This window comes from Mercenaria mercenaria, chromosome 13 (genome assembly GCF_021730395.1).
Source record: "Mercenaria mercenaria strain notata chromosome 13, MADL_Memer_1, whole genome shotgun sequence".
In the NCBI taxonomy this organism is placed as follows: domain Eukaryota; kingdom Metazoa; phylum Mollusca; class Bivalvia; order Venerida; family Veneridae; genus Mercenaria; species Mercenaria mercenaria.
In genome coordinates, this window is record NC_069373.1 from 11,273,362 (window position 1) to 11,297,557 (window position 24,196).

General features: G+C 35.8%; 1 protein-coding gene across 2 annotated transcripts; it reads left to right on the forward strand.

Moving 5' to 3' along the window:
* Window positions 1-23,502, forward strand: LOC123529851 (proton myo-inositol cotransporter-like). Of its 2 annotated transcripts, none has more exons than XM_045310409.2 (10): window positions 1-771; window positions 3,096-3,255; window positions 4,026-4,237; window positions 5,495-5,603; window positions 8,667-8,830; window positions 9,059-9,167; window positions 10,045-10,163; window positions 11,701-11,826; window positions 13,100-13,252; window positions 14,494-23,502. In XM_045310409.2, the coding sequence occupies exons 1-10, from the start codon at window positions 267-269 to the stop codon at window positions 14,670-14,672; spliced, it is 1,836 nt and encodes a 611-aa protein (XP_045166344.1). In that variant the 5' UTR covers window positions 1-266; the 3' UTR covers window positions 14,673-23,502. The 2 variants fall into 2 exon arrangements, with proteins under 2 accessions (XP_045166344.1, XP_045166343.1); XM_045310408.2 differs by lacking the exon at window positions 3,096-3,255 and adding an exon at window positions 3,395-3,554 and having other exon boundaries at window positions 2-771.
* The last annotated feature ends 694 nt before the right edge of the window (window positions 23,503-24,196 follow it).

Consider the following 24,196-nt stretch of genomic DNA (forward strand, 5'->3'; position numbering starts at 1 on the left):
AATTGAAAGGAATGCCAACAAGTTACCTATTTGATTACCTGTATTCTGGACCAAAGAAAAACAATGATTATGTGTACAACCCCTTTTTGCGATGTTAATTCTTAAAATACAAAAATGAGACAATTAACAATTTAGTCCAAAGTACGTGTGTTATCATTAGAGAATGCATGTGCAATATTTTAAAAGTGGTATAGTACCAGTGCAGCACGAAATTCGGATATATCTATTTTTATCCGTGCACTTTGAACCCTATAATAGGTCAAGTAATGCTGTACAGTGATACTGATAACGAAGATCTTGAGCTCAACGACTTCGAAATGTCAGATGAGAGATCACTTTTAGTTCAGTCTTCGTCGAGGATGGGCCGTGCACAATATAGCTCTGATTCAGAGAAGGAGGGTAGCGTTCATTTAGACACAAAAATGGACCCAAAGGAAAGGAGTACACCATGCTTTGTTTTAGTTCTATCATTTTTTTCTGCAATTGGTGGATTTTTGTTTGGTTACGATACTGGGGTTGTTTCAGGAGCTATGTTGCTTATAAAAGACCGTTTCCAATTAACATCAATTAAAGAAGAAGTAATAGTTAGTGTAACCATTGGATTTGCATTTCTGTTTGCACTAGTTGGAGGCTGGTTAAATGACAGATTTGGTAGAAAGATGACAACTATTTTAGCAAGTATTGTGTTTACAATTGGTGCTGTTGTCTTAGCTGCAGCTTACAATTTTTGGATGCTGGTTGTGGGCAGAGCTATTCTAGGAATGGGTATAGGTATGTACAACTGTTCAAAGGTTTTATGATTTACCTGTACAGGCACATGGGAGGGTATGGAAGTGAAAACCCCTTCAAGTACTGCCTAGATTGAATGATGGACCAGTCCATTTGAGAAATTTTGTAGGCTAAATTAAAGGGTTAGCTGGTTGTCATACTTATCATCTTTCAAAGATTACATATTAAGTAATGTATTAATATGCTGTAAAGAAGGTGGCATGTTATGATCTTCATTCACCATTTGTTTAACAAGTTTATTGATAAATCTGACAAATACTGGGGTATCGATTAACTCTGACAAATACTCTGACAAATACTTGGGTATAGAAAACTCTGACAAATACCGGAGTATTGAAAACTCTGACAAATACTGGGGTATTGAAAACTCTGACAAATACTGGGGTATTGAAAAATATTGGGGTACTGAGGATTATGACAAATACAAGGGTACCGAAAAAGACACATATAAACTTTCAAAGAGCATGCATGACTAATACAACAAAGGGATATAGGTGTGAATCTCTTTTTTTTTCATTGGTATTTTATTTTGGTTAAAAATAAGTATCAAAGTCAAGTTGATCTTCTTATGGAAAGTGTCCTTAGCTTTATTTTGAACTTATTACATGTTTTTCAAGAGACTTTTAGGACAAGTACGTACCAGTATACCCAGTTAAAATTTAAAAGAAACTGCATTAAATGATTAATGTAACCTGCCCAAGTCAAACTGCTGTAAATAGGCATTACTCAGTTTAATAGAATACTCATAATTATAGATCAGAGCATAAAATCATTATGTTAAAGTGTGTGTATTTGTATATGAGCAGTTTAACAGCGAACATTCTTGCAAGCTGTTACCATCTCTCCACAGAAATATGAATAAAACATGATGTATATAAATGTGTGTAATTGTAATACAATGATGCAGAAACAAAAACCTTTAACATACTCATAAAATGAGTGTATGTGTTTTAGAACATTATGCGGGGTAATATTCCCATATATTTTGAATTCATGACTAGCATTAATAACGAATATTATTTGCAAAAAATAAAACTATTGTGAATGTTACACAGGCTACAGTATTTGAATATTGTACTTGCATCATATTTTTTTTCCATGTTTATCAAGCTTGTGTAGCGGTTCTGGTATCGGGTGGCCTCGGTAGCTCAATTGGTAGAGCGTTGGCACGGTAAGCCGAAGGTCCGAGGTTCGAGTCCAGGTCGAGGCTGCACATTTTTCCTGAGACTGTTACATTTGGGGGCTTGTCTGGGATGCTCACCCTTGGAGCCCATGTGGGGCGAAGCAGTTTGGCAAGGGTGTGCATCTGAATTCGGTTTATAGTCTGCGGCAGACATTGGCCAGGAGAGCCAGTGTCTCGCAATAAGAGGGAAGGTGTGTAGAGGTTGTCGTATCGGGTGGCCTCGGTAGCTCAATTGGTGGAGCGTTGGCACAGTAAGCCGAAGGTCCGAGGTTCGAGTCCCGGTCCAGGCTGCACATTTTTCCCGAGACTGTTACATGTACACTTGTAACAAAATCCTTTTGAATTATATAGTTTAATCAAGATGATTTTAAGTATGTACTGGTGTGGGTGCTAAAATCAGTAATACTTTAACCCTTAGCCTGCTAAATTTCTATAATGAACTTGTCCATCTTTCTATTTGGATTTGATATAGTACCATGAACTAAGGTGTGCTTACGAAAAAGATGCTGACTGAATGGCAAACAGTGCAGATCATGATCAGACTGCAGGGATCTGAAGGCTGATCATAATCTACACTGGTCGCAAAGGCAGAATCATTCGTGTCCTGCATGTTAAGGGTTAATCTAATATGCTTGCTGCAGCATGCATCGCCAAAATAAACTACACCAAAATAAACTACGTGGTATGTGTTTTACAATTTATGACTTTTTAAGTTGTTTTTGTTTAACTACAATCCAAGTTTTGACTGTGGATAAAGTCATTCTAAAATGTTCATTACAACCTGGTACATTTAGAAAAAATGAAAATGTGCACTAATTGATTGGAACAGGGACCTCTGCCTCTTAAATAAATAGTAGACTTTAGAATTCTCGTGTAAATATTGGTGAGATACTGTGAAATCATAAATATTCGTGGGGGACTAATTTTCGTGGGTTTCGTGGTTGAGTCAATCCACGAAATTTAATCCCAATGAACAAGTAAAATTCCCATTCATTTTATGTTCAAAAGTTGAAATCCACAAATTCATATCCCCACGAAATTGCAGTTTTGACCAAAACCACGAAATTAAATTATTTCACAGTAGATTGAACAAGGACATGAAAATGGAAAAAAACTGTTTCAGGTATGGCATCTATGACAGTGCCAGTGTATATTGCTGAATGTGCACCTATGTATTTGAGGGGACGTCTAGTGACCCTCAACACATTATTTATCACTGGTGGTCAGTGTATAGCCAGTATAGTGGACGGGGCCTTCAGTTATGATAAAGAGCATGGATGGAGGTACACTATTGATAAATATATCTATATGTATTACAAGAAATAATGGCTGCCCCTTTGGAAGGCACAACTTAGGCGCCAGTAGACTTGAAACTGACAAGACATGTTATGAAAATAGTAAGTAGTGTGGAACTATTTCCAGGAATGGCATCTATGACAGTACCAGTATATATTGCGGAATGTGCACCAATGCATATGCGTGGAAGGCTGGTAACTCTTAATAACTTGTTCATAACTGGTGGTCAGTGTGTGGCTAGCGTTGTAGACGGTGCCTTCAGTTATGATAAGGAAAATGGTTGGAGGTAATATGATAAGTTTAAACATGACTAATTTTTAAATACATGACAGGAAGTATAACATGTTCAATTGTGTATCCAGTTAAAGTAGACAATGTAAACATACTTCTTAAACAGAAATTATTCTTTTCATTCAGCAGATCAATCTTATTTGCAAAAAACAAAAAAAAACGTTCAGTCCCTTCAGCCTACGAGTTTTGTACATCCTATAAACTCAGTCCCTTTGTGTTTTGTAACTATTACACTTGTGTTTGCTGATATACTTAACACTAAAAGTGTCTTACAGTAGAAAACTATTGCCTTTTTAATTTCAGCATAGTTACATTTTCCTTTCAAAAATATTCATGTCACGCGTCTGAACATTTCAGAAGAACAGAACTGGCCTGTTTGGTGTGAATATAGGTATTTCAAGATACTCTTCGAATGATTGTCTTATATTTATCATATTTAGGCGGATGTTATTTCTATCCTTTTCAGGTGGATGTTAGGTCTTGCAGCTGTACCATCTATTATACAGTTTATTGGCTTTATTTTCCTACCAGAGAGTCCTCGTTGGTTGGTGGCAAACGGGAAGAGTGATAAAGCTCGTACAGTTCTCGTTAATATACGAGGGACCTCTGACATAGATGATGAAATGAAAGAAATTGAGATTACTGTGGAAGAGGATAGGCGGGAGAAAGAATTAGCAGGTGCTTGTTTGGTAATGATGTAGCAGAAATGGGACATGCTTTTCAGACATATGAAATAATTTTATTAGGAAGAAAAATACTGAATGAGTTGACAAACAATAGTCACATACTTCTGTATATGTTAATACAGGTTTCTGTGATGCAGACCATAACTGGCTGTGGTCACAGTTAGAAAGGTCAATGTCACTTCAAATATAACTTAGTATGTTTGCCCACATTTTTATGCCCCCAAAGATGGGCATATTAAAATCACACCGGCCGGCCGTGCATGTGTGTATGCATCCGGTAAATTCTTGTCCGGGCTGTAACTCTTCCATTCATAAAGGGATTTTGAAATAACTTAGCATAAATGTTCCCCATAATAAGACGTGTCATGCGCAAGACCCAGACCCCTAGCTCCAAGGTCAAGGTCACACTTGGAGGTCAAAGGTTAACATGGTCTGTTTCGTGTCCGGTCCATAACTCTGCCATCCATGAAGGGATATCGAAACAACTTGGCATAAATGTTTACCATAATGAGACGACATGTCTTGCGCAACACTCAGACCCCTAGCTCCAAGGTCAAGGTCACACTTAGAAGTTAAAGGTTAACTGGGTATGTTTCGTGTCCGGTCCATAACTCTGCCATTCATGAAGGGATTTTGAAATTACTTGGCATAAATATTCCTCATGATCAGATGAAGTATCATGAGCAAGACCCAGACCCCTAGCTCCAATTTTAAGGTCGCACATAGAGGTCAAAAATTAACATGGTCTGTTTCTTGTCTGGTCCATAACTCTTCCATTGATGAAGGGATTTTGAAATTACTTGGCATAAATGTTCCCTATAATAAGATGAGGTGTCATTCGCAAGACCCAGACCCCTAGCTCCAAGGTCAAGGTCACACTTAGAAGTCAAAGGTGTTTCTTGTCCGGTCCATAACTCGACCATTTATCAAGGGATTTGAAAATAATTTGACACAAATGTTAACCATATTGAGAAGATATGTCCCGCTTATGACCCAGGCCTCTTAGGTCAAGGTCAAGGTCACAAAATGATAAGTGATTTTTTTGTGCATACAACTGTGGCATTCTTGGGCCTGCTTCGGGGGCATTTGTCACCAATAGTGACAGCTCTTGTTTTTAAAAAGAAAGTGCCTTCAGAATATTTTTCTTATTATCAAGTACATTGTATAAAGTTGTGTTATACACTTGTTGTTATTTACAATGTGTTGTCGTTTCCAAACCTTTAGATTAAACTGTTCAATATTTCTGCAGGTTCCAATGTATTTATGAAGATTTTACGGACACCACCTGTACGACGTGCACTCATTGTCGGATGTGGTCTTCAACTGTTTCAGCAACTTTCTGGTATAAATACTGTCATGTAAGATTTGGAACCCATTTATAATATTGTCATTCTTACAGCATTCTATCTTGTACTTTCTTTTCCTTTATATTTTAACATGACACTAGTGAAGGAATGATAGATCTAGCAGAAAAATATTTCAGTTTCTCACCATTCAGCTCTTAACTGTTAGGAACCTGTCTCTATATTTAGAATTTTCCCTACTTTTTCAACCAGTTGCATGCAAGACTTTTTCAAATTTTTGAAGACTTATTCGTGCAAAGTGTACAAATGGTCCAATATCTGTGAAGAGAATTATTAAAAGGCTCATATATTATTAACTGCGTTGAAAAAGTAGTAAAAACACAGTCGGACAGAGGCTTTGAAGTGAAATTTTCGTCATGATAAAGAAACCATGGTTGATTGTTATACTCCCTCATTTTTTTTTATAAAAAAAATCTATGAAAATTTCTCAGCCTCTATCCTCTAAGTAAAATTTCATCAGATCAAAGTAATCATTACCATAGTAATATAGTAAAGTTTTAGTTAATTCTTTTCTATTCTTTTAAAAAAAGAACAGGAAAGAGGGATCAAATTTATTCACAATTGAAATATATAACTTTTATAGAACAATTATTAATCCCCCGCCGTGGCGGAGGGATTATAGGAATGGTCTGCGTCCGTCCTTCCGTCCGTCCGTCCGTCCTTCCGTCCGTAACAAATTCGTGTCCGGTCCATATCTCCTAAACCCCTTGAAGGATTTTCATGAAACTTGGGTCAAATGATCACCTCATCAAGACGATGTGCAGAACCCATGAGTCAGCCTTGTCGGTTCAAGGTCAAGGTCACAACTCAAGGTCAAAGGTTTGAGCCTGCCATTTTGTGTCCGCTCTATATCTCCTAAACCCCTTGAAGGAATTTCGTGAAACTTGGGTCAAATGATCACCTCATCAAGACGATGTGCAGAACCCATGAGTCAGCCATGCCGGCTCAAGGTCAAGGTCACAACTCAAGGTCAAAGGTTTGAGCCTTCCATTTTGTGTCCGCTCTATATCTCTTAAACCCCTTGAAGGAATTTTATAAAACTTGGGTCAAATGATCACCTCATCAAGACGATGTGCAGAACCCATGAGTCAGTCATGCCGGCTCAAGGTCAAGGTCACAACTTAGGGTCAAAGGTTTGAACCTTCCATTTTGTGTCCGCTCTATATCTCCTAAACCCCTTGAAGGATTTTCATCAAACTTGGGTCAAACGATCACCTCATCAAGGCGATGTGCAGAACTTATGAGTCAGCCATGTCAGCTCAAGGTCAAGGTCACAACTGAAGGTCAAAGGTTTTAGCCTTCCATTTCATGTCCATTCTATATCTCCTAAACCCCTTGAAGGAATTTTATAAAACCTGGGTCAAATGATTACCTCATCAAGACGATGAGTCAACCATGCCAGCTCAAGGTCAAGGTCACAACTATGGGTCGAAGGTTTGAGCCTTCCATTTGGTGTCCACTCTGTATCTCCTTAACCCCTTGAAGGATTTTCATCAAACTTTGGTCAAATGATCACCTCATCAAGAACTCATGAGACAGCCATGTCAACTCAAAGTCAAGGTCACAACTGAAGGTCAAAGGTTTCAGCTCTGTATCTCCTAAACCCCTTGAAGGATTTTCATGAAACTTTGGTCAAATGATCACCTCATCAAGACGTTGTGCAGAATTCATGAGTCAGCCGTGTCAGTTCAAGGTCAAGGTCACAGCTAAAATCAAAGGTTTTACCCTTTCACTATCCATAGCAGTGGCGGGGGATTTAGCTGTCTTTCAGACTGCCTTGTTATTAAAGGAAATGCATGTAAAAATGTTCATTAACTTGAGAATTTTTATGGAAATAATAGGAAAAAGAAGGCAACTGTTCATGTTGATAGTTCTTAACTGATTTTATATCATTATGGCAGAACCCAAGTTTATTCTAACATAGTTTGACAGATATCTCCAACTTGTTATCTATGTTATGAAATGTCAAAGTTTGGTTATAAGGAATTTACTGTATCTATTAATTTTGAAGTGTCTCCTCCCAACTGCTTCTATTTTGGCAATATATATATGTGAAGCACCTGTAAAATATCGTGTTTTCCTAGCAACAAGCTTATGCTTGACTTTTAACGGGCAGGGTGTATAACATTTTAAAGTAATTAAACCCTATACATACAGATAAAGTGTGACCTGCATTACCACTATTACATGATATATATCAAATTGTTTAACCCATGAAGTATTTGTAACTCTGTGTCCCAGAAAACCAAATTGGGAAAATGGATACTTAGAAAACAAGAGATGTTGTAAGACAGCAACACTACTATTCAACAGCCTTGTCAATTGAATGAATATAAAAGTAAAAAAAAACGGGGCATAATATAATTTTGTATAAATGCAAAACAGGATTATGGAACCTGCACTGTGCATATCGGCTCATGACAGTGGACAAGTATGTGAAGTTTCAGTCCATTCCCATTAGTGGGTACTGAGATACCAGCTTACTTACAAAAACTTAACCAAAAACTGCTAAGTTGAAAAGGGGGCATAATTACGTAAAAATGCCAAGTAGAGTTTGTTATTTTCGTTTTCAAATTAAGCAAGTTTGGAACAACAAAAAAATCACACACAGAGTCTTCTAATGCCATAAAGTATTTGACAGTTTGTGATATTGATGATTATTGTGTCATGAATTGGACTGCCGTATAATATGAGCCGCACCATGAGAAAACCAACATAGTGGGTGTGCGACCAGCATGGATCCAGACCAGCCTGCGCATCCGCGCAGTCTGGTCAGGCTCCATGCTGTTCGCTTTTAAAGCCTATTGGAATTGGAGAAACTGTTAGCGAACAGCATGGATCCTGACCAGACTGCGCGGATGCGCAGGCTGGTCTGGATCCTTGCTGGTCGCATACCCACTATGTTGGTTTTCTCATGACACGGCTCATATGCATTCAAAAGTAAATAGGAGTCTTCCTCCACCATCAAAAGCAGGCAAAAATGTCATATATGGCATAAATGGTGAAACTCAATACAACAAAAATCAAAAATGCTTTAACTATATATTTGTATTTCAGGTACTACAGTGCAACTATAATTAAGATGTCTGGTGTACGGAGTCAGAGTGATGCTATATGGCTGGCAGCGGCCACTGCTGGTGTAAATTTTGTGTTCACTATTGTAGCATTGTTCCTTGTGGAAAGGTTGGGAAGAAAAAAACTTATAATGGGCAGTTTGTTTGGTAGGTAATGTTGTTATATTGTAGTACACATATACGGGTTTTTATATTGTAAAACATTTGTATGAGTTAAGTAAAGAAATGTTTAAAATTTCAGTCTTTCATTCATATGGTGTAACCTTCTTAAGAAAACAAGTAACTTTAAATGTATTTGTCATTTTTTTTCTTTTCCACGATTGTTGTACGGATTGGATTCTAAAGTTTGTGCTGTAATTAGTTGTTTCTATTCAGGTGTTTTATTGAGTTTGATAGTGTTGGCTGTAGGCTTCCAATTAGCTGCCTTCCATTCCCCACCCATCACTATGTCGGAGGAAGGAGATGATTATTGCCATGGTTACAGGTAATAGTGCAGGATCTTCTTCCTTTATAACAACTCTTATGATTTTGTAAACATTCAAATTACTACATTTAATCTTGTAATTTGGTTTAGAAAAAGTATGTTTGACTCAGAAATGCAGTAAAATAAAAAAAAATTAACTTTAGCCTGCTGCGGTCAAGTGACTCTGCCTTTGCAAACAGTGCAGACCAAGAATGTGCAGGGGGATCTTGGTCTGCACTGTTTGCTATTCAGACAGTAAATTTTCAGTGATTATATAATAATAATGATAATAATAATATAATAATAATAAGTGGTGCTGCCCAAATTGAATGATTGACCAGTCCATTTTAGAAATTTAGCAGGTTAAAGGTAAATATTTAAACAAACAATATTGTAATATTTGAATATAGTAGATGTTATTGCTGGGAAAAAAGAAAGGGCTGCACTTTGATTTTCTTTTGTCTTTACGTACCTTAAAAAATTACCAATATTTGAGCCGCACTATGAGAAAACCAGCATAGTGCATTTGCGACCAGCATCCGCACAGTCTGGTCAGGATCCATACTGTTCGCTTTTAAACCCTATTGCAATTAGAGAAACCGTTAGCAAACAGTATGGATCCTGACCAGACTGTGCGGATCCATGCTGGTCGCAAATGCACTATGTTGGTTTTCTCATGGTGCGGCTCAATTATTATTGATCTTGAGTCCTCAAACATTATAAGAATGTTATTCAGCGTGTTGCACACCTAAGATTTTATTTGAAAATCAATAGCTCCTCCCAACACCTAGTTGCCTTAAACATTGTTTCAGTAATATATAAATAGCAAAAACAAAAACTTAAAAATTTAAATGTTATCTATAGATTGGCAGTTTTCATGTAAATTTTGTATTTCCAGTTCTTGTGAAGCATGCATAGAGAATGTGGATTGTGGATTTTGTTATAATGATTATGGTCAGGGTGTAGTCAATGGATCCTGTCTACCTATAGATGGTGATGATTCTAGTCATTCCAAAGGTAAAGTATATTTATGTCTCAACCCCCACTGGGGGAGACATATTATTTTTGTCCTGTCTGTCCATCTGTCCTTCCATCCATCCATCACAATTCATTTCTGATCAATAACTGGAGAACTATTTGACCTAGAACCCTCAAACTTCATGGCAGGGCTTATGGAGTAGACAACCGCTACTGTTTTTGGGGTCACTCCATCGAAGGTCAAGGTCACAGGCACCTGGACATGGAAAACCATTTCCGATTAATAACTTGAGAACCACTTGACCTAGAATGTTGAATCTTCATAGGATAATTAGTCATGTAGAGTAGATGACTCCTATTGATTTTTGGGTCACTTGATCAAAAGTCAAGGTCACAGGACCAGAATATGGAAAAACTGTTTCCAATCAATAACTTGAGAACCATTTGACACAGAACCTTCAAACTTCATAGGAACATAAGGAGTAGATGACCCTGTTTGTTTTTGGGGTCACATGAGCTAAGGTCAAGGTCACAGGGGCCTGAACATAGAAAACCCTTTCAAGTCAATAACTTGAGAACCACTTGACCCAGAATGTTTGAAACTTCATAGGATGATTGGACACGCAGAGTAGATGACCCCTACTGATTTTTGGGTCACTTGATCAAAGGTCATGGTCACTGGAAACATGGAACATGGAAAACCGTTTCCAATTCATAACTTGAGAACCACTAGGCCCAGAATGTGGGATGATTGGACACCCCAAGTAGATGATCCCTATTGCAGTCAACCATCAGTGTCTCTTTGACTTTTGCACCAGTCCCTTATTGACTTCTTGCCTATACGACTGCATTATGGGAGACATGCGCTTTTCTACAAAAGCATCTTCTAGTTGTTACAGCGATTATAGTCAAGGTCTAGTCAATGGATTCTGTCTACCTATAGATGGTGATGATTCTAGTTATAATAACATATATGTGTGGTTATAAACTATGCATTCCAGTGCACACTTTAAACCACCATTAAATTTTTTGTTGCATCCAGTTATGTCAAATATTCAAATGATCGCCTGCTTAGCTCAATAAGGAGAGGACAGATCTACGGATCATGGGGAGGGGGTGAGTTTGATCCCTCAGTGGGACTTATGTTCTCCTTGACGATTTGATAAAAGACGTTTTGTCTGAAATCATTCGTCCTCCACCTCTGATAGATGTGGGGAAGTTGGCATTTACTTGCAGAGAACAGATTTGTACTGGTACAGAATCCAGGAACACTGGGTAGGTTAACTGCAGGCCGCTACATAAATGAGATACTGTTGAAAAACAGTGTTAAACCCAAAAACAAACAAATGTCTTTCATTACAACTGGAAAAAAGCAAGCTCTGTATTTCCTGAATTACAATAAGCAAAGGTAACAATGTGACAACATTAATTTAGTCATCCAGTAAATACACTCTTGCTGTAAAATACACTGCAGTCTTTGGGTTCCCAGTATGGTATATAGTGTTATTAACATTGTCAGTTATGAGTTAATCTTCAGCCTAATGTCCTTATGGTATGTTGACATATTATATTACAGTTGGAAGATGTAATGCTACAACAGGGGAAGAGCCAGATCTGATTTATGCCTATCAGTACTGTCCTACTGATTATTCCTGGATGGGAATTGCAGGATTAGCTATATATCTCATGTTTTTTGCTCCAGGTAAGGAAATCAGCCATTTTTATACATATATGGACAAACATATTATATTACGGTAATGTCCTTCCATCTATCTGTCCGATCTAACATTCAGCACTATAGAAGGTAGGAGGCATATTCTAACATGAAAGAAATTTATTGTGCTCATTCTGCGGCCACAATGTTTTGTCATTTGGTAGTAATTCCTTTAATCTCGAGCAATAGAAAAAAACACCTTAGGTAGGTAACATAAGGACCTCCATCTGTTTGTCCACAAAGTTCTTACCAGGTTTGTCAGTCATGTGTATAGATTATTAAGTTGAACTTTTCTAAGATATGTATTGAGGATTCTCAAATTTAGTCTTATGGTTCTGGTAAGCTGAATTTTAGCCAAGTTATTGCCAAAGCCTGCATGGTCATCTTATCCTAGTTTTATTTAGTTCAAACACTGAATATCTTCTGGTAAAAACTGCTAGCCAAATTTCAAAATACTCATAGCGTCACAGAACTTTCACTTATATCACTATCTGCCAAAACTGTTCAAGTCATCTGCATATATCAGAAACCGTGCATATGTCAGAAACCTGCATATGTCAGAAACTGTGCATATGTCGGAAATGTGCATATGTCGGAAACCTGCATATGTCAGAAACCATGCATATGTCGGAAACCTGCATATGTTGGAAACCGTGCATATGTCGGAAACTGCATATGTCAGAAACGTGCATATGTCAGAAACCATGCATATGTCGGAAACCCTGCATATGTCAGAAATGGTGCATATGTCAGAAACTCTGCCACCAACCCTGTTTCAAAAATGTATCTATCAGAAATCTTCCTTCGATGAATCTCTATCATATTTTTTTAATCACCTTTATACATTAAAAAACATGCTTGCTGGGGGGCTCTTTTTCTTTATTTGTATTGAGGGAAAATATGGATCTCAGTCCTCTACCAAAAATTTTCAAGCTCTTATGATTCATCTTAGAATCATGGGAACCAGGGCTGATGCTTATTTTCCCTATAGGAATATTGTGAACACTTTTTAAGATCTTCTAGTGTGAAGCAGCTAGTTTTCAAAACAATTTCACACTATCTTGAATGACCCTCAGCTAAAATTGTCAAAGCATATTTATTTGTTTTAAAAACAAGATTTTGATCTGTGAAACTTGGGTTAGAAATCTAGAGCTACCATGGCTCACTTGAATATATGCTGTAAGAGAGAAATGCAAAATGATATTTCATAAATAGAGAAATTTCAAATTAATAAAATAAAAATATTTTCTTGTTTTGTCAGGTATGGGACCAATGCCATGGACAATTAACTCTGAGATCTACCCATTGTGGGCGAGAAGTACGTGTAACTCATTAGCTACAGCAACCAATTGGCTCTCTAATCTAGTCGTCTCTATGACATTCCTTACACTCACAGAAACCATCACCAAATATGGTAAGTGAATTAATGGAATTGTCAGCATTTCATGCCAATAACTCCTGTATGCTTTAGACAACCATAGCATATTTATGTGTTTTAACAATTTTGGCATTTCTATGCTTCCAAAGAAATGTCATTTATTACCCAGTCCACATTTATGGTCATTGTGTGGATAGGGTTTGAGCCATCATTTCTTCTCAGCTTTATCACTGCCATGAATATAAATTTGGTCAATCAGGAAATGAATGAAAACGGTTTTTGTCGAGCCCACTGGCGTTGAGCTTGACATAGTTGTCACAATGGCAGTTCGGTATATGTGCGTGCTTTCGTGCATACGTGCATCCATCCGAGTTTGTCTGTTTGTCCGGGCTGTAATTTATCCATGGATCAAGGGATTCTTCAATAACTTGGCACATATGTTTGCCGCAATGACACAAGTGTGTCACATGCAAGTACGGATTGGTGCTCTAAAGGTTCAGTGTCTATTTGTGGCTGTAATTTTCCGTAGGGCTCATAACTTAGCACAAAGTGTCCAAAGTTTAAAAAAGCCACTGTGCCAGTGCAGGAATATTGAAAAATTTTTTACTTCATACTGAAATTTCAACTCATGATTAATTATGTATATATGTGAGATTTGGTTAAGTCCCACTGAAATGTGGATAGAGATTGTGCAAAATTGTGGTGAGGTAAAATTGCAAAAGAAATATTTTTGCAAGTTTTTCGGTCAAGGGCCTACCTTCATAAGAGTCACTATCTACTATCTGACATAAACTTGGGAAATCCCTGCTTTCATTTTAGTGAAGTAATTACATGATAGGTACAGGATAGCTAAATATCATTCTGAGGTATGACCCTCATTGAAAACAATTCATTTTTAACCTGTGTCCAAAGGCTACTTTTAAGATGCGACTGTTGAAAAAAAAGTTTAACTTGTCACAACATACACAGCTGAAAAAACTTGAACAGTATTACCGGTATCCAGATTGTTATTTACATCACAGATCTACTAAAACTGACTAGAGTTAAAGCCTTATTATGCTAGTTACCAACTAAGCTAAGAATTTAGGTCTTAATTATGGATATTTATTGAATGAATTACTATTTCATTGAGTAATATAATACCTTTAACAACTTATTCTGAGAATTTTTATGGTTTAGACCTGATTCTGCTGGTTCCTGATATTACGCCTAGGGTAGCATTTAAAGTTGTATTTCACAGTGTCAGGATTATTGATATAATATTATTTTGTTTATAGGAACGTACTGGTTGTTTGTGGGTATAGTGGTAATTGCACTGGTGTTTATGGCAGTAACATTACCAGAAACCAGAGGGACAAAGTTAGAGGAAGTGGAAACGTTGTTCTCTCAGCCGCTATGCAGTTGCTCAAAACCTTCGCCATCACACCATGCTGAACAGACCCAAGTTGTTGATTAGTCATAGAATAACTGTTTTCATCAATCCATTATCTTCAGAGCAACTAGTTCAGAATGATGCAAAGATACTGTAAAAGCAGAAATGTTCACAAGGGTTTAATTTCACTACACGCACAAGGCCTTTTATCTCATGAACATTATTCCTTGCGTAAATATTCACCATTAGTATAATTTAAATTCAAGTAGGATTCCATTTTTACAATGTCACGAATATTAAACTCATGAACATACTCAAAATTTCACATGAGCAAAATTTTGATCCATCGAAAATACATGCTTTTACAGAACCAGTTGTTCAATCTCAGATAAATGAGCATTTTGTGAAACAGAAAAGACTGCTGGTATCGTAAAAACAAACTGTTCTCAGTAGCAGATCAAATATTTCAGGTTTTACACATTATGTGAAAGTGCCTTCAAAGATTTCCTGCCTAGGTTTTGTAAAAAGTTGTTTCATCATTATTGCTGTGATAAGTCAGATCATTATTTTTTAGTAACATTTACCATTATATAGTGATAGTGATATTGAAAAGGTTTTTTGAAGGATACAGTTTTTGAAATACCGGTAAGGTTGACTAATATTTAGCTTATTTTCTCTAGATATTTATAGTTTGTTTAGATATTAATGTGGTTCGCATAAATGATCTCATATCAGAAATCATTTAAATATGTTGTTGAAATGTAACATTAGTTCAGTGGTTGTCGGTATATTCTAACTTCCTACGTTATACTATACTAACTAAGTAACTTGATATATTACTAAGAGACTAAACTGCCGTCCAGTCAGAGATGGTTCTAAAGAGGTTTCCACCTGTGCCTCAAATAATTCAAGTAATGCTCTTTGGCATTAAAGGTCCATTACTAAGGGAAAGTGAGTTGGCAATTTTTTTCATAGCCAGTGCATAGACTTCTGCAAGACACTAAATAATGAAGATTGGCAGGTCAAAATTTACAGAAGGTCTTTGGAACTCAAAGAAATGTATGTGTATTATGTTGAAATTTCAATGAATCGACAGAATGACCCCCCAGGTCTTTTTAACTTTCTTCATACTTCATAGAAAAATAATTGTACATATACTACGATTTATTTAGAATTTCTGCATACCAACTTTCATTTTCCAATAAAATGAAATAGTTTCTGTGCTTTTTAAAAGAAATTAAAATGTTCACTTTCCTTAGTATTGGACCTTTAAAGCTGGAAAGTTGCCATATAAAAATGAAATAGAAAATTTCTAGTCCCGGCAATTTGGAGTACTTAAAAGTACCTGATCGTCTGCACTAAGATAAAATTGCCTTGTTTATCTTTTAGCCAGAAGTATTTATCAGGACAAAAGCTGTGGCAGACATGCGTGTAATATTGTCTGATGGGGGGAGTATATGCTTTTGTCATTCCTTCCCAAAACAGAAAAAGACATTCCAAAATTTATTATGGTTAATTTACTCCTCTTTTAGTATATCTGCTATGTAATTTCAGTCGCACAATTGCTAAATGATCTGCACTGGTCGTTAAGGCAGAATCAGTTCTGTCCAGCATGTTACGGGTTAAGTATAGATTTCTGTTTTAGAAATAGAACTTTAATGCAATTATATAGTGGAATCATTATTGGTCTGTGCCATGAGAAAACCAACATAATGGCTTTGCGACCAGCATGGATCCAGTCCAGCCTGCGCATCCGCAAAGTCTGGTCAGGATCCATGCTGTTCGCTTTTAAAGCCTATTGAAATTGGAGAAACTGGTAGCGAACAGCATGGATCCTGATCAGACTGCGCAGATGCGCAGGCTGGTCTGGATCCATGCTGGTCGCAAACCCACTATGTTGGTTTTCTCATGGCACGGCTCATTTGTCTGTGCCTTTCTAGCATGTATTTCAATGTTGCATCAATCCACAGAGTCTCATCCCATTGAATAAATCAAATTTTTATTTATTTTATTTTTATAATGAGAAATCCATGAATTCACATCTGCAAGAATTGTCGGTATCACCTTAGACCCAACGAAAACAAAACAAAATATGTCCACAAAAAAATAGTCATTCTAGCCAAAATAATTGTTTTAGTTTATTTGTTAAATCTACTGCTCAAATATGTTTTATCCATAAGTTCATGTTAACTGTAAATAGTCCACATTGTGCATATTTACTGCCTTGTTAGAAGCTTAACATTGAGAAAACATGTGCCATGATGGACTAAAGCATCTGAAACACTTCTGAAATCATTAACAAACTTTACATTTAATAATATACTGGGATTTTTGCAAATATTTTAAATTGGATTTTACACCTATGGTTGTTTCTCAGTATCATATATAAATTCTATGTTGCAGTCTGTAAATGAACATAGTTGAATTTTTCAGGCAAACTTTGAACAAGTAGCTTTAAATCTTGTTAATTACTTACATGTCTTTAAGGATGGAGTATACCTGGTAACTAGCATATATTGTATACTTACTAAACCATTTAAAATGGCAATGGCAAGCCTGAAGTAGTTGTTAGCATGTCTAAACTTGCACAGCATGAGAACATAGCCCGAGTGTCAGTAAGGTTTAGGAATGCTAATTACCACACAGGGAACAACATTGCCATTTAAGGAGGTAGGTTACCTTGTTACCAGGGTAAATTCAAATTAGTTGAACCGCAGTGATTTTTTTGTATTTCGTGTAATTTAATGTTTTAACTGCTACAATCTCAGTTCCGTTTATCTCTGTCCCTTCAAGTACAATTTTTATCCAGGTTTGAAGTACATGACCCTCTTAAGGTATTTTATATAGAAAGAAGAAGGAAAATATGGATATTTAACACTTTTCAGTGTATATTGGTTTCATTGTTATCCGTAGAAGTCTGCATAATTAATAGTTTTGCTAGTATGCGCATTAACTTTCTAATAAAAGCTTAAAATGTATATGTCGTGGGGCTCGTGTTTCCATGGTAACGCACTTTCTCTCATTTTTCAACAATTATTATGAAAACGGGTTTTTCGACGGCTTCAGTGTCATTCTTTTATTGACCAACATGGAATATTTGGGTAATATGATCAGCAAAATACCAAGAACTTTACAGGGTACTATGTTTTTCTTAAAGTTTAGAGTAACCATGGCAACAGAGATGTTTAAAATAGCTTATATGTTGCTTTTTATCGTAACTTCTTATTAAAAAATATTATATAAAATTATTTTTCTTGTTAATGTAGCTTTAAAACATCTTATTTCTAACGTTAGTAATATTTTCGTATGAATCGCAGTTAATTTAACAAATTTCACAGCTTAAAATACTTACAGCAGTGCCCGTCGTCTAACATTTTTATCGAAAAATCGTTCTGCATGCTGCTATTATTCTCATGGATATTGTTGAAATGAAAATAAAAGCCGAAGCTGTGTTCCTTAAATAGACCAGTGTCAACGCTTTTGAATTTTACAATTAGACATATAGGTCACGGGCTTCGTTTCCATGGTAACATCAATTTAATTCAAGACACCACAATTTTATTCTGAAATTTGAACAATTTTGGAGCTTAGTTTTAGTATTTAAGTAACAAATTATCAACGGAAACTGGGGAATAGGTATAACAAATCAAACTGTCCAAATTTTATTTGTAAATGACCGTAATAAGTTACCTTTCACCCGGCTATATTCCCAATCACATCAGTTACCATCATCCATTTTCTTACATTCCGCATAACATTTCAATATAATTACATAAAAGAAGCAAATATTGATCATTTTTCAGAGCAAAAGACTAATAAAAAGTATTTCAGCAAATAATGGCTGTTTAAAAATAGTTCAAATAAAGAAAAAGCACAGAATAACGTACTTTCAAAATAAAAGCTATTAATTTTGCGCGGTAACTGACACGTAACTCAATGACGTCATTTTAAGGCAACAATGTTTTGAAGCGTTTCTGCGGCAATTCGTTCATTATTTCTGCATTATTAAACCATTAAACATAGATGGGAGGCAAGTTCAAGATTTATTTCCAGAAGAATGGATATACAAACACATTTAGTTTGTCGTAAACGTCGTCGTAAATCGTCATGTTAGCTTCCGGTTGGACATGCGCACTTAAAAATATCAAGGTAACCTACCTCCTTAATGAGTTGATTATCATATACTTAAACATAATAATGTTTACTGGATTTCATGAATCAGTAAATCATATAAATTATGGACGTTAATGAATTTTTTATCACAAAACAGGGTAAAATGATGCCACTCCTCCATGGCTGGCCAGTAACCAGTTATAATGCCCGTTTTCGGTTATTGTACCCCCCGACAACAAAGTTTTAAGGGGGGGTATACTGGTTTCAGGTTGTCTGTCTGTCCGTCTGTCCATCTGTCTGTCTGTCCGTCTGTCCGTAGACGCAATCTTGTGCGCTCCATCTCTCCTTATCCCCTTGACAGAATTTAATGAAACTTCACACAAGTGATCAGTACCAACAGTAGTTGTGCATGGGGCATGTTAGGTTCTTTTAGAAAAAAATTTTGCAGAGTTATGGGACTTTGTTTTTTTGTTACTATACTATATACATAGACACAATCTTGTGCACACCATCTCTCCTGATCCCCTTGACACAATTTAATGAAACTTTACACAAGTGATCAGTACCAACAGTAGTTGTGCATGGGGCATGTTAGGTTCTTTTAGAAAAAAAAATTTGCAGAGTTATGGGACTTTGTTTTTTTGTTACTGTACTATATACATAGACACAATCTTGTGCGCACCATCTCTCCTCATCCCCTTGACACAATTTAATGAAACTTCACACAAGTGATCAGTATCAACAGTAGTTGTGCATGGGGCATGTTAGGTTCTTTCAGCGACAAAAATTGCAGAGTTATGGGACTTTGTTTCTTGTTAACATACTATGTACATACAGTCTGCATATGCAATCTTGTGCATGCCTAATCTACCAAACCCTTACACACAATTTAATGAAACTTCACACAAGTGATCAGTACCAACCCTAGTTGTGCATGGTGCATGTTACATTCTTTTAGATAAATATTCTGCATAGTTATGGGACTTTGTTTTTTGTTACTTTACTGTATACATACAGTCTATATACATACAGTCCACGTAATTATGCAATCTTGTGTGCGTCAAATTGCAATGTACTGTGTCAGTGCATGCAGGGGGTACATTCATCACCTTTAGTGATAGCTCTAGTTTTGCCTGAGTTACAGGATTTTGTGCTATGCAGTTTTGTTACTACTTATAGTCAGGTATATAATAATCAAATTTATTGAACCATAGCAATCAATTGTTTAAATGTTTTAGCTGCTAAAATTTCATGTTTTATCGACTGTGTTCCTTCGGGTAAATTTTTCATCCTGTTTGAAGCACACAGTTCTTTAAAGAAATTTCCTTTTGAAGGAAAATGTGGATATTCAACACTTTTCAGCTTATTTCAGTTTTACTCTTGTACGTAGAAGTCTGGGTAGTTGATAAATAAATTATTACTGGTATATGCATTAGCTTTCTAATATAAGCTTAAAATATATCTGTCATGGGGATCGTGTTTCTGTCTGCTTTTTTTAAGGAAGTATGGATAAAAACAAGCTTTTTAACAGCTTCAGTGCCATTTTCTTTATTGAACAATAACATATAGGGAACATTGGGTTTATTTTATGAGTTGAATATTAAATACTTATCATTTCTTAGAGTTGTAAGTAATCATGGTAAGAGGGATGTTTAAAATATCTTATATCTTGTCCTTTTTCATAACATGTTATGAAAACAAACTTTTTATTTCATCTGTCAGGTAGCTTTAAAACTAGTCATAGCTTCTACGCAGTCTGAAGAGCTGATCTCATGTATTGACATGCTGCCGTTTGATATATGACCTTTTTGTGTGGATTTGCCGTAAAACCAAACCCATTCATTGCTTTAATTTTTTTATTAGCTCGGCTGATTTTTGTGCCCCCCCCCCCCCCCCCCCATGAGTGGTGGGGGCATATTTTCAGAGTTATGGCCCCTGAAATAGTCAAAAATGCACATTTTCACATTGTGACGTGCCTAGCTCAAAAAGTATTTGATGTAAATTGATGAAACCTTGCATGAGTCTTTATCATGATATGAACTTGTGCACCTCCTATTTTTCGTCTGGCTCTGCCCCTATTTTCTGAGTTATGGCCCCTGAAATAGTCAAAAATGCACATTTTCACTTTGTGACGCGCCTAGCTCAAAAAATATTTGATATAAATTTATGAAACCTTGCATAAGTCTTTTTCATGATATGAACTTGAGCACCTCTTATTTTTTGTCTGGCTCCGCCCCTTATTTTCAGAGTTATGGCCCCTGAAATAGTCAAAAATGCATATTTTCACCTTCTGACACGCCTAGCTCAAAAAGTGTTTGATATAGATTCTTGAAACCTTGCATGAGTCTTAATCATGATATGAACAAGTGCACCTCCTATTTTTCATTTTGGTCTGCACCCTATTTTCAGAGTTATGGCCCCTGAATTAGTCAAAAATGCACATTTTCACCTTGTGGTGCACCTAGTTCAAAAAGTATTTAATATAAATGATTGAAAACTTGCATAAGTCTTTATCATGATATAAACTTGCACACCTCTTATTTTTTGGCTGGCTCCACCCCCTATTTTTAAAGTTATGACCCCTGAAATAGTAAAAAAATGCACATTTTCACCTAATTATGTGTCTAGCTCAAAAAGTATTTGATGTAAATTTATGAAACCTTGCTTGGGTCTTTATCACGATGTATCCTTGCACACTTGGCATTCTTCCTGAGAATCTTAGCAATTATTACAAAGTTATGGCCCTTGAAATAGCCAAAATAATGGATTTTTTTGTTTGTGATGCTCATAGCTCAAAAAGTATATGGCCTAGAATAATGAATCCTTTTCATAAAATGTTTGTTGAGGCTATACCCCATTAAGATTGCAAACATTCGAATTATTTCTCCTTATTTGTGACAAATGTACCGGGGGGAGGGGGGCACACCCTGTGTCCTACAGACACATTCTAGTTGAATAATATCTTAAGAGGATCCACCTTTTCTCAAAAACCATAAGAGCTACAGCTTTGAAACGTTGCACACTTTTTTTGTCATCATTAGTTGACTTAATAGGCCAAGAACCATAACTCTGATATGCATTTTGTCAAAATTATGGCCCCTTTGTACTTAGAAAATTTGAGGGTTTTTTGGTTACAATTTTTGTTTAGGTCCACCTTTTCTCAAAAAACTTAAGAGCTATAGCTTTGAAAATTTGCACACTTGTTTGTCATCATTAGATGACTTAGTTGACCAAGAACCATAACTCTGATATGCATGTTGTCAAAATTATAGCCCCTTTGTACTCAGAAAATTTGAGTTTTTTTAAGTCCACTTTTTCTCGAAAACTATAAGAGCTACAGCTTTGAAATTTGCATTTTCATTAGTTGACTAAGTAGGCCAAGAACCATTAATCTAACCTGCTTTTTTGTCAGAATTATGGCCCTTTTTGTACTTAGATTTTCTGAATTGTTACTCTTTTCTTGCCTACCGACCAGCACTTGCATTTAGAAATTCTCAAGGTAGTTGTTCTCATACAGTTAAACAGACCCAGTTTAAGACCTACAGCTATTTGACATCTGAAGATGTACCATACTTTTAGATACTGTTATTTTAAAGAACACCAACTTTTGTTTTCAGAAAAAAAAATTTATCAAATAATTGTTTTAGTGATTTTTTGGTTTATGTTTTTTGTATGTCTTCTTAAATTCAATTCAGTTTTACCAGAATTTATTTGTTGTTTGAAAGGTGTGTTATGAGACAATGCGATGTCTTAATTCAACTCAACAAAGAACAAGTTTGAAATTACAAGCAAGTTTCTAAATCACTTTCACTTAGACTTTCTCACAAGACTAAATACATTTGAATTGTTGCTCTGATACATATATAAAATAAGGACTGTGATTTGTTTGCACTACATTGTACAAAGCATCGTGTATGCAGTTTTGTTTTAATAAGTGTGGTTTTGCAGTATGACTAAGTGACCCGAATGTTTAGACAGCTAGTTTATCTTTTTGTCTTCATTATATCCAAAGATCATGACATGTGAATTTAAATTACTGTAAGATCATTAATTTTCATGGGAAAGTCATTTCACTGGATTTTGTGTTTGGGTCAGTCATCAAAATTTCAACGTACTAACAAAAGTCCCATTAATATTATCTGCAAAAGTTTAAGTCCACAAAGTCATAGCCACACGAAGCCATATTGGGAAGAATCGTGAAATTTCACGCCCACGAAATTAATTGATTTTACAGTATTTTGTGTGTTTTTCTTTACTTTTTGATTATTTATTGTTAGTCAGACATGGGGAAAGTGCAAAATACTCGGGGTTATGTTATTAATGTAGTTAGAATTTATGGTGGAATATAGTCTAAATACACTTAATAATGGTATATGTAATTCCACACAAACACATGTTTCTTCTTATTGTCAAATGTTATTTTTTGCCTAATTGATATATCATACAGTACTACCAGCTTTATGTATCCACCTACAGCAGTACACAAAGGTTTGTTTACAGGCTGTAAGTTTTGAAATATTGATGTCAGGTTTGCATTATTTAAGTATGATACACAGTTTGCAGAATCATGTGCAAATTTTACATGAACTTTATTCAGTTTGCATATGATTTTGCAAATATACATAAACAAAATCCAGAAAAATAGAAATCATTCCTATTTTAAAAATTTTATTTTAAAAGACAAAAAATCTATTCTATGTGATACATTGAATTGTATAAGATGTATATTTTTCTGCACTGTTAAGAGTATAACTCGTGTATTATACAATTTCTATTTTTATTGAATAAAGATTTACTGATGTCACTGTTTGCATTGTTAAGGCTTTAGCTCTCCTGATTTCAATGGAATTGGGTGAGCATATGTGACTGTATTGTGTCATCCACCCACCCTTCTTTCAACAAACTTTTCACCTGTACTACTGGATACAATTTAACCAAAATTGGCCGGAAGTATTCTAAGGTGGTATCATATCAAAAGTTAGAGCCTTAAACCTTTTATAATCAAGGTGAAATGGCCGTGCCAAAGGAAGTTTACTTGCAAAGATTTCCTGTGACAAGTTCATGGAATTTAACTAAATTTGCATTGACATACCACCTGATATTAGGGATTCAAAAATAATAGGAATAACTAACCAGAATTATACGAATAAGGGTTTTGGCAGTCTTTGGGTTAGGAACAGAGCCTCTGTTGTGGGAGGAGTCATTTAACTTTAAACCACTTCTTATTTAAACTTTGTTGGAATTGAAGCAAAAGCTGGGAAAACCAGCTTTACATTTGATTTCAAAACCCAGTGGGACATTGGGTAATAACAGCAAGTAGTTATCAGTTATTTGGCTTCAAACTATTTGTTCTGAACTTCTTGTTTTGTCTTTTAGACTTTCCAAATTCTAATATAGCCCAAAGATGAATGTTGACTTACAAAGTATATTATCCTTGTAGGAAAAGAAACAATTGTTTCGGGTTTTGTTATCAAACTTTGATTTTTCGCTCACCT

Excerpts from the sequence above, each read along its gene's own strand:
- LOC123529851 (XM_045310409.2), top strand. The coding sequence starts at position 267 with ATGCTGTACAGTGATACTGATAACGAAGATCTTGAGCTCAACGACTTC. Across the intron at positions 772-3,095 it reads TATTCTAGGAATGGGTATAG|GTATGGCATCTATGACAGTG; the intron begins GTATGTACAACT and ends AAACTGTTTCAG. Across the intron at positions 5,604-8,666 it reads TCTGGTATAAATACTGTCAT|GTACTACAGTGCAACTATAA; the intron begins GTAAGATTTGGA and ends TTTGTATTTCAG.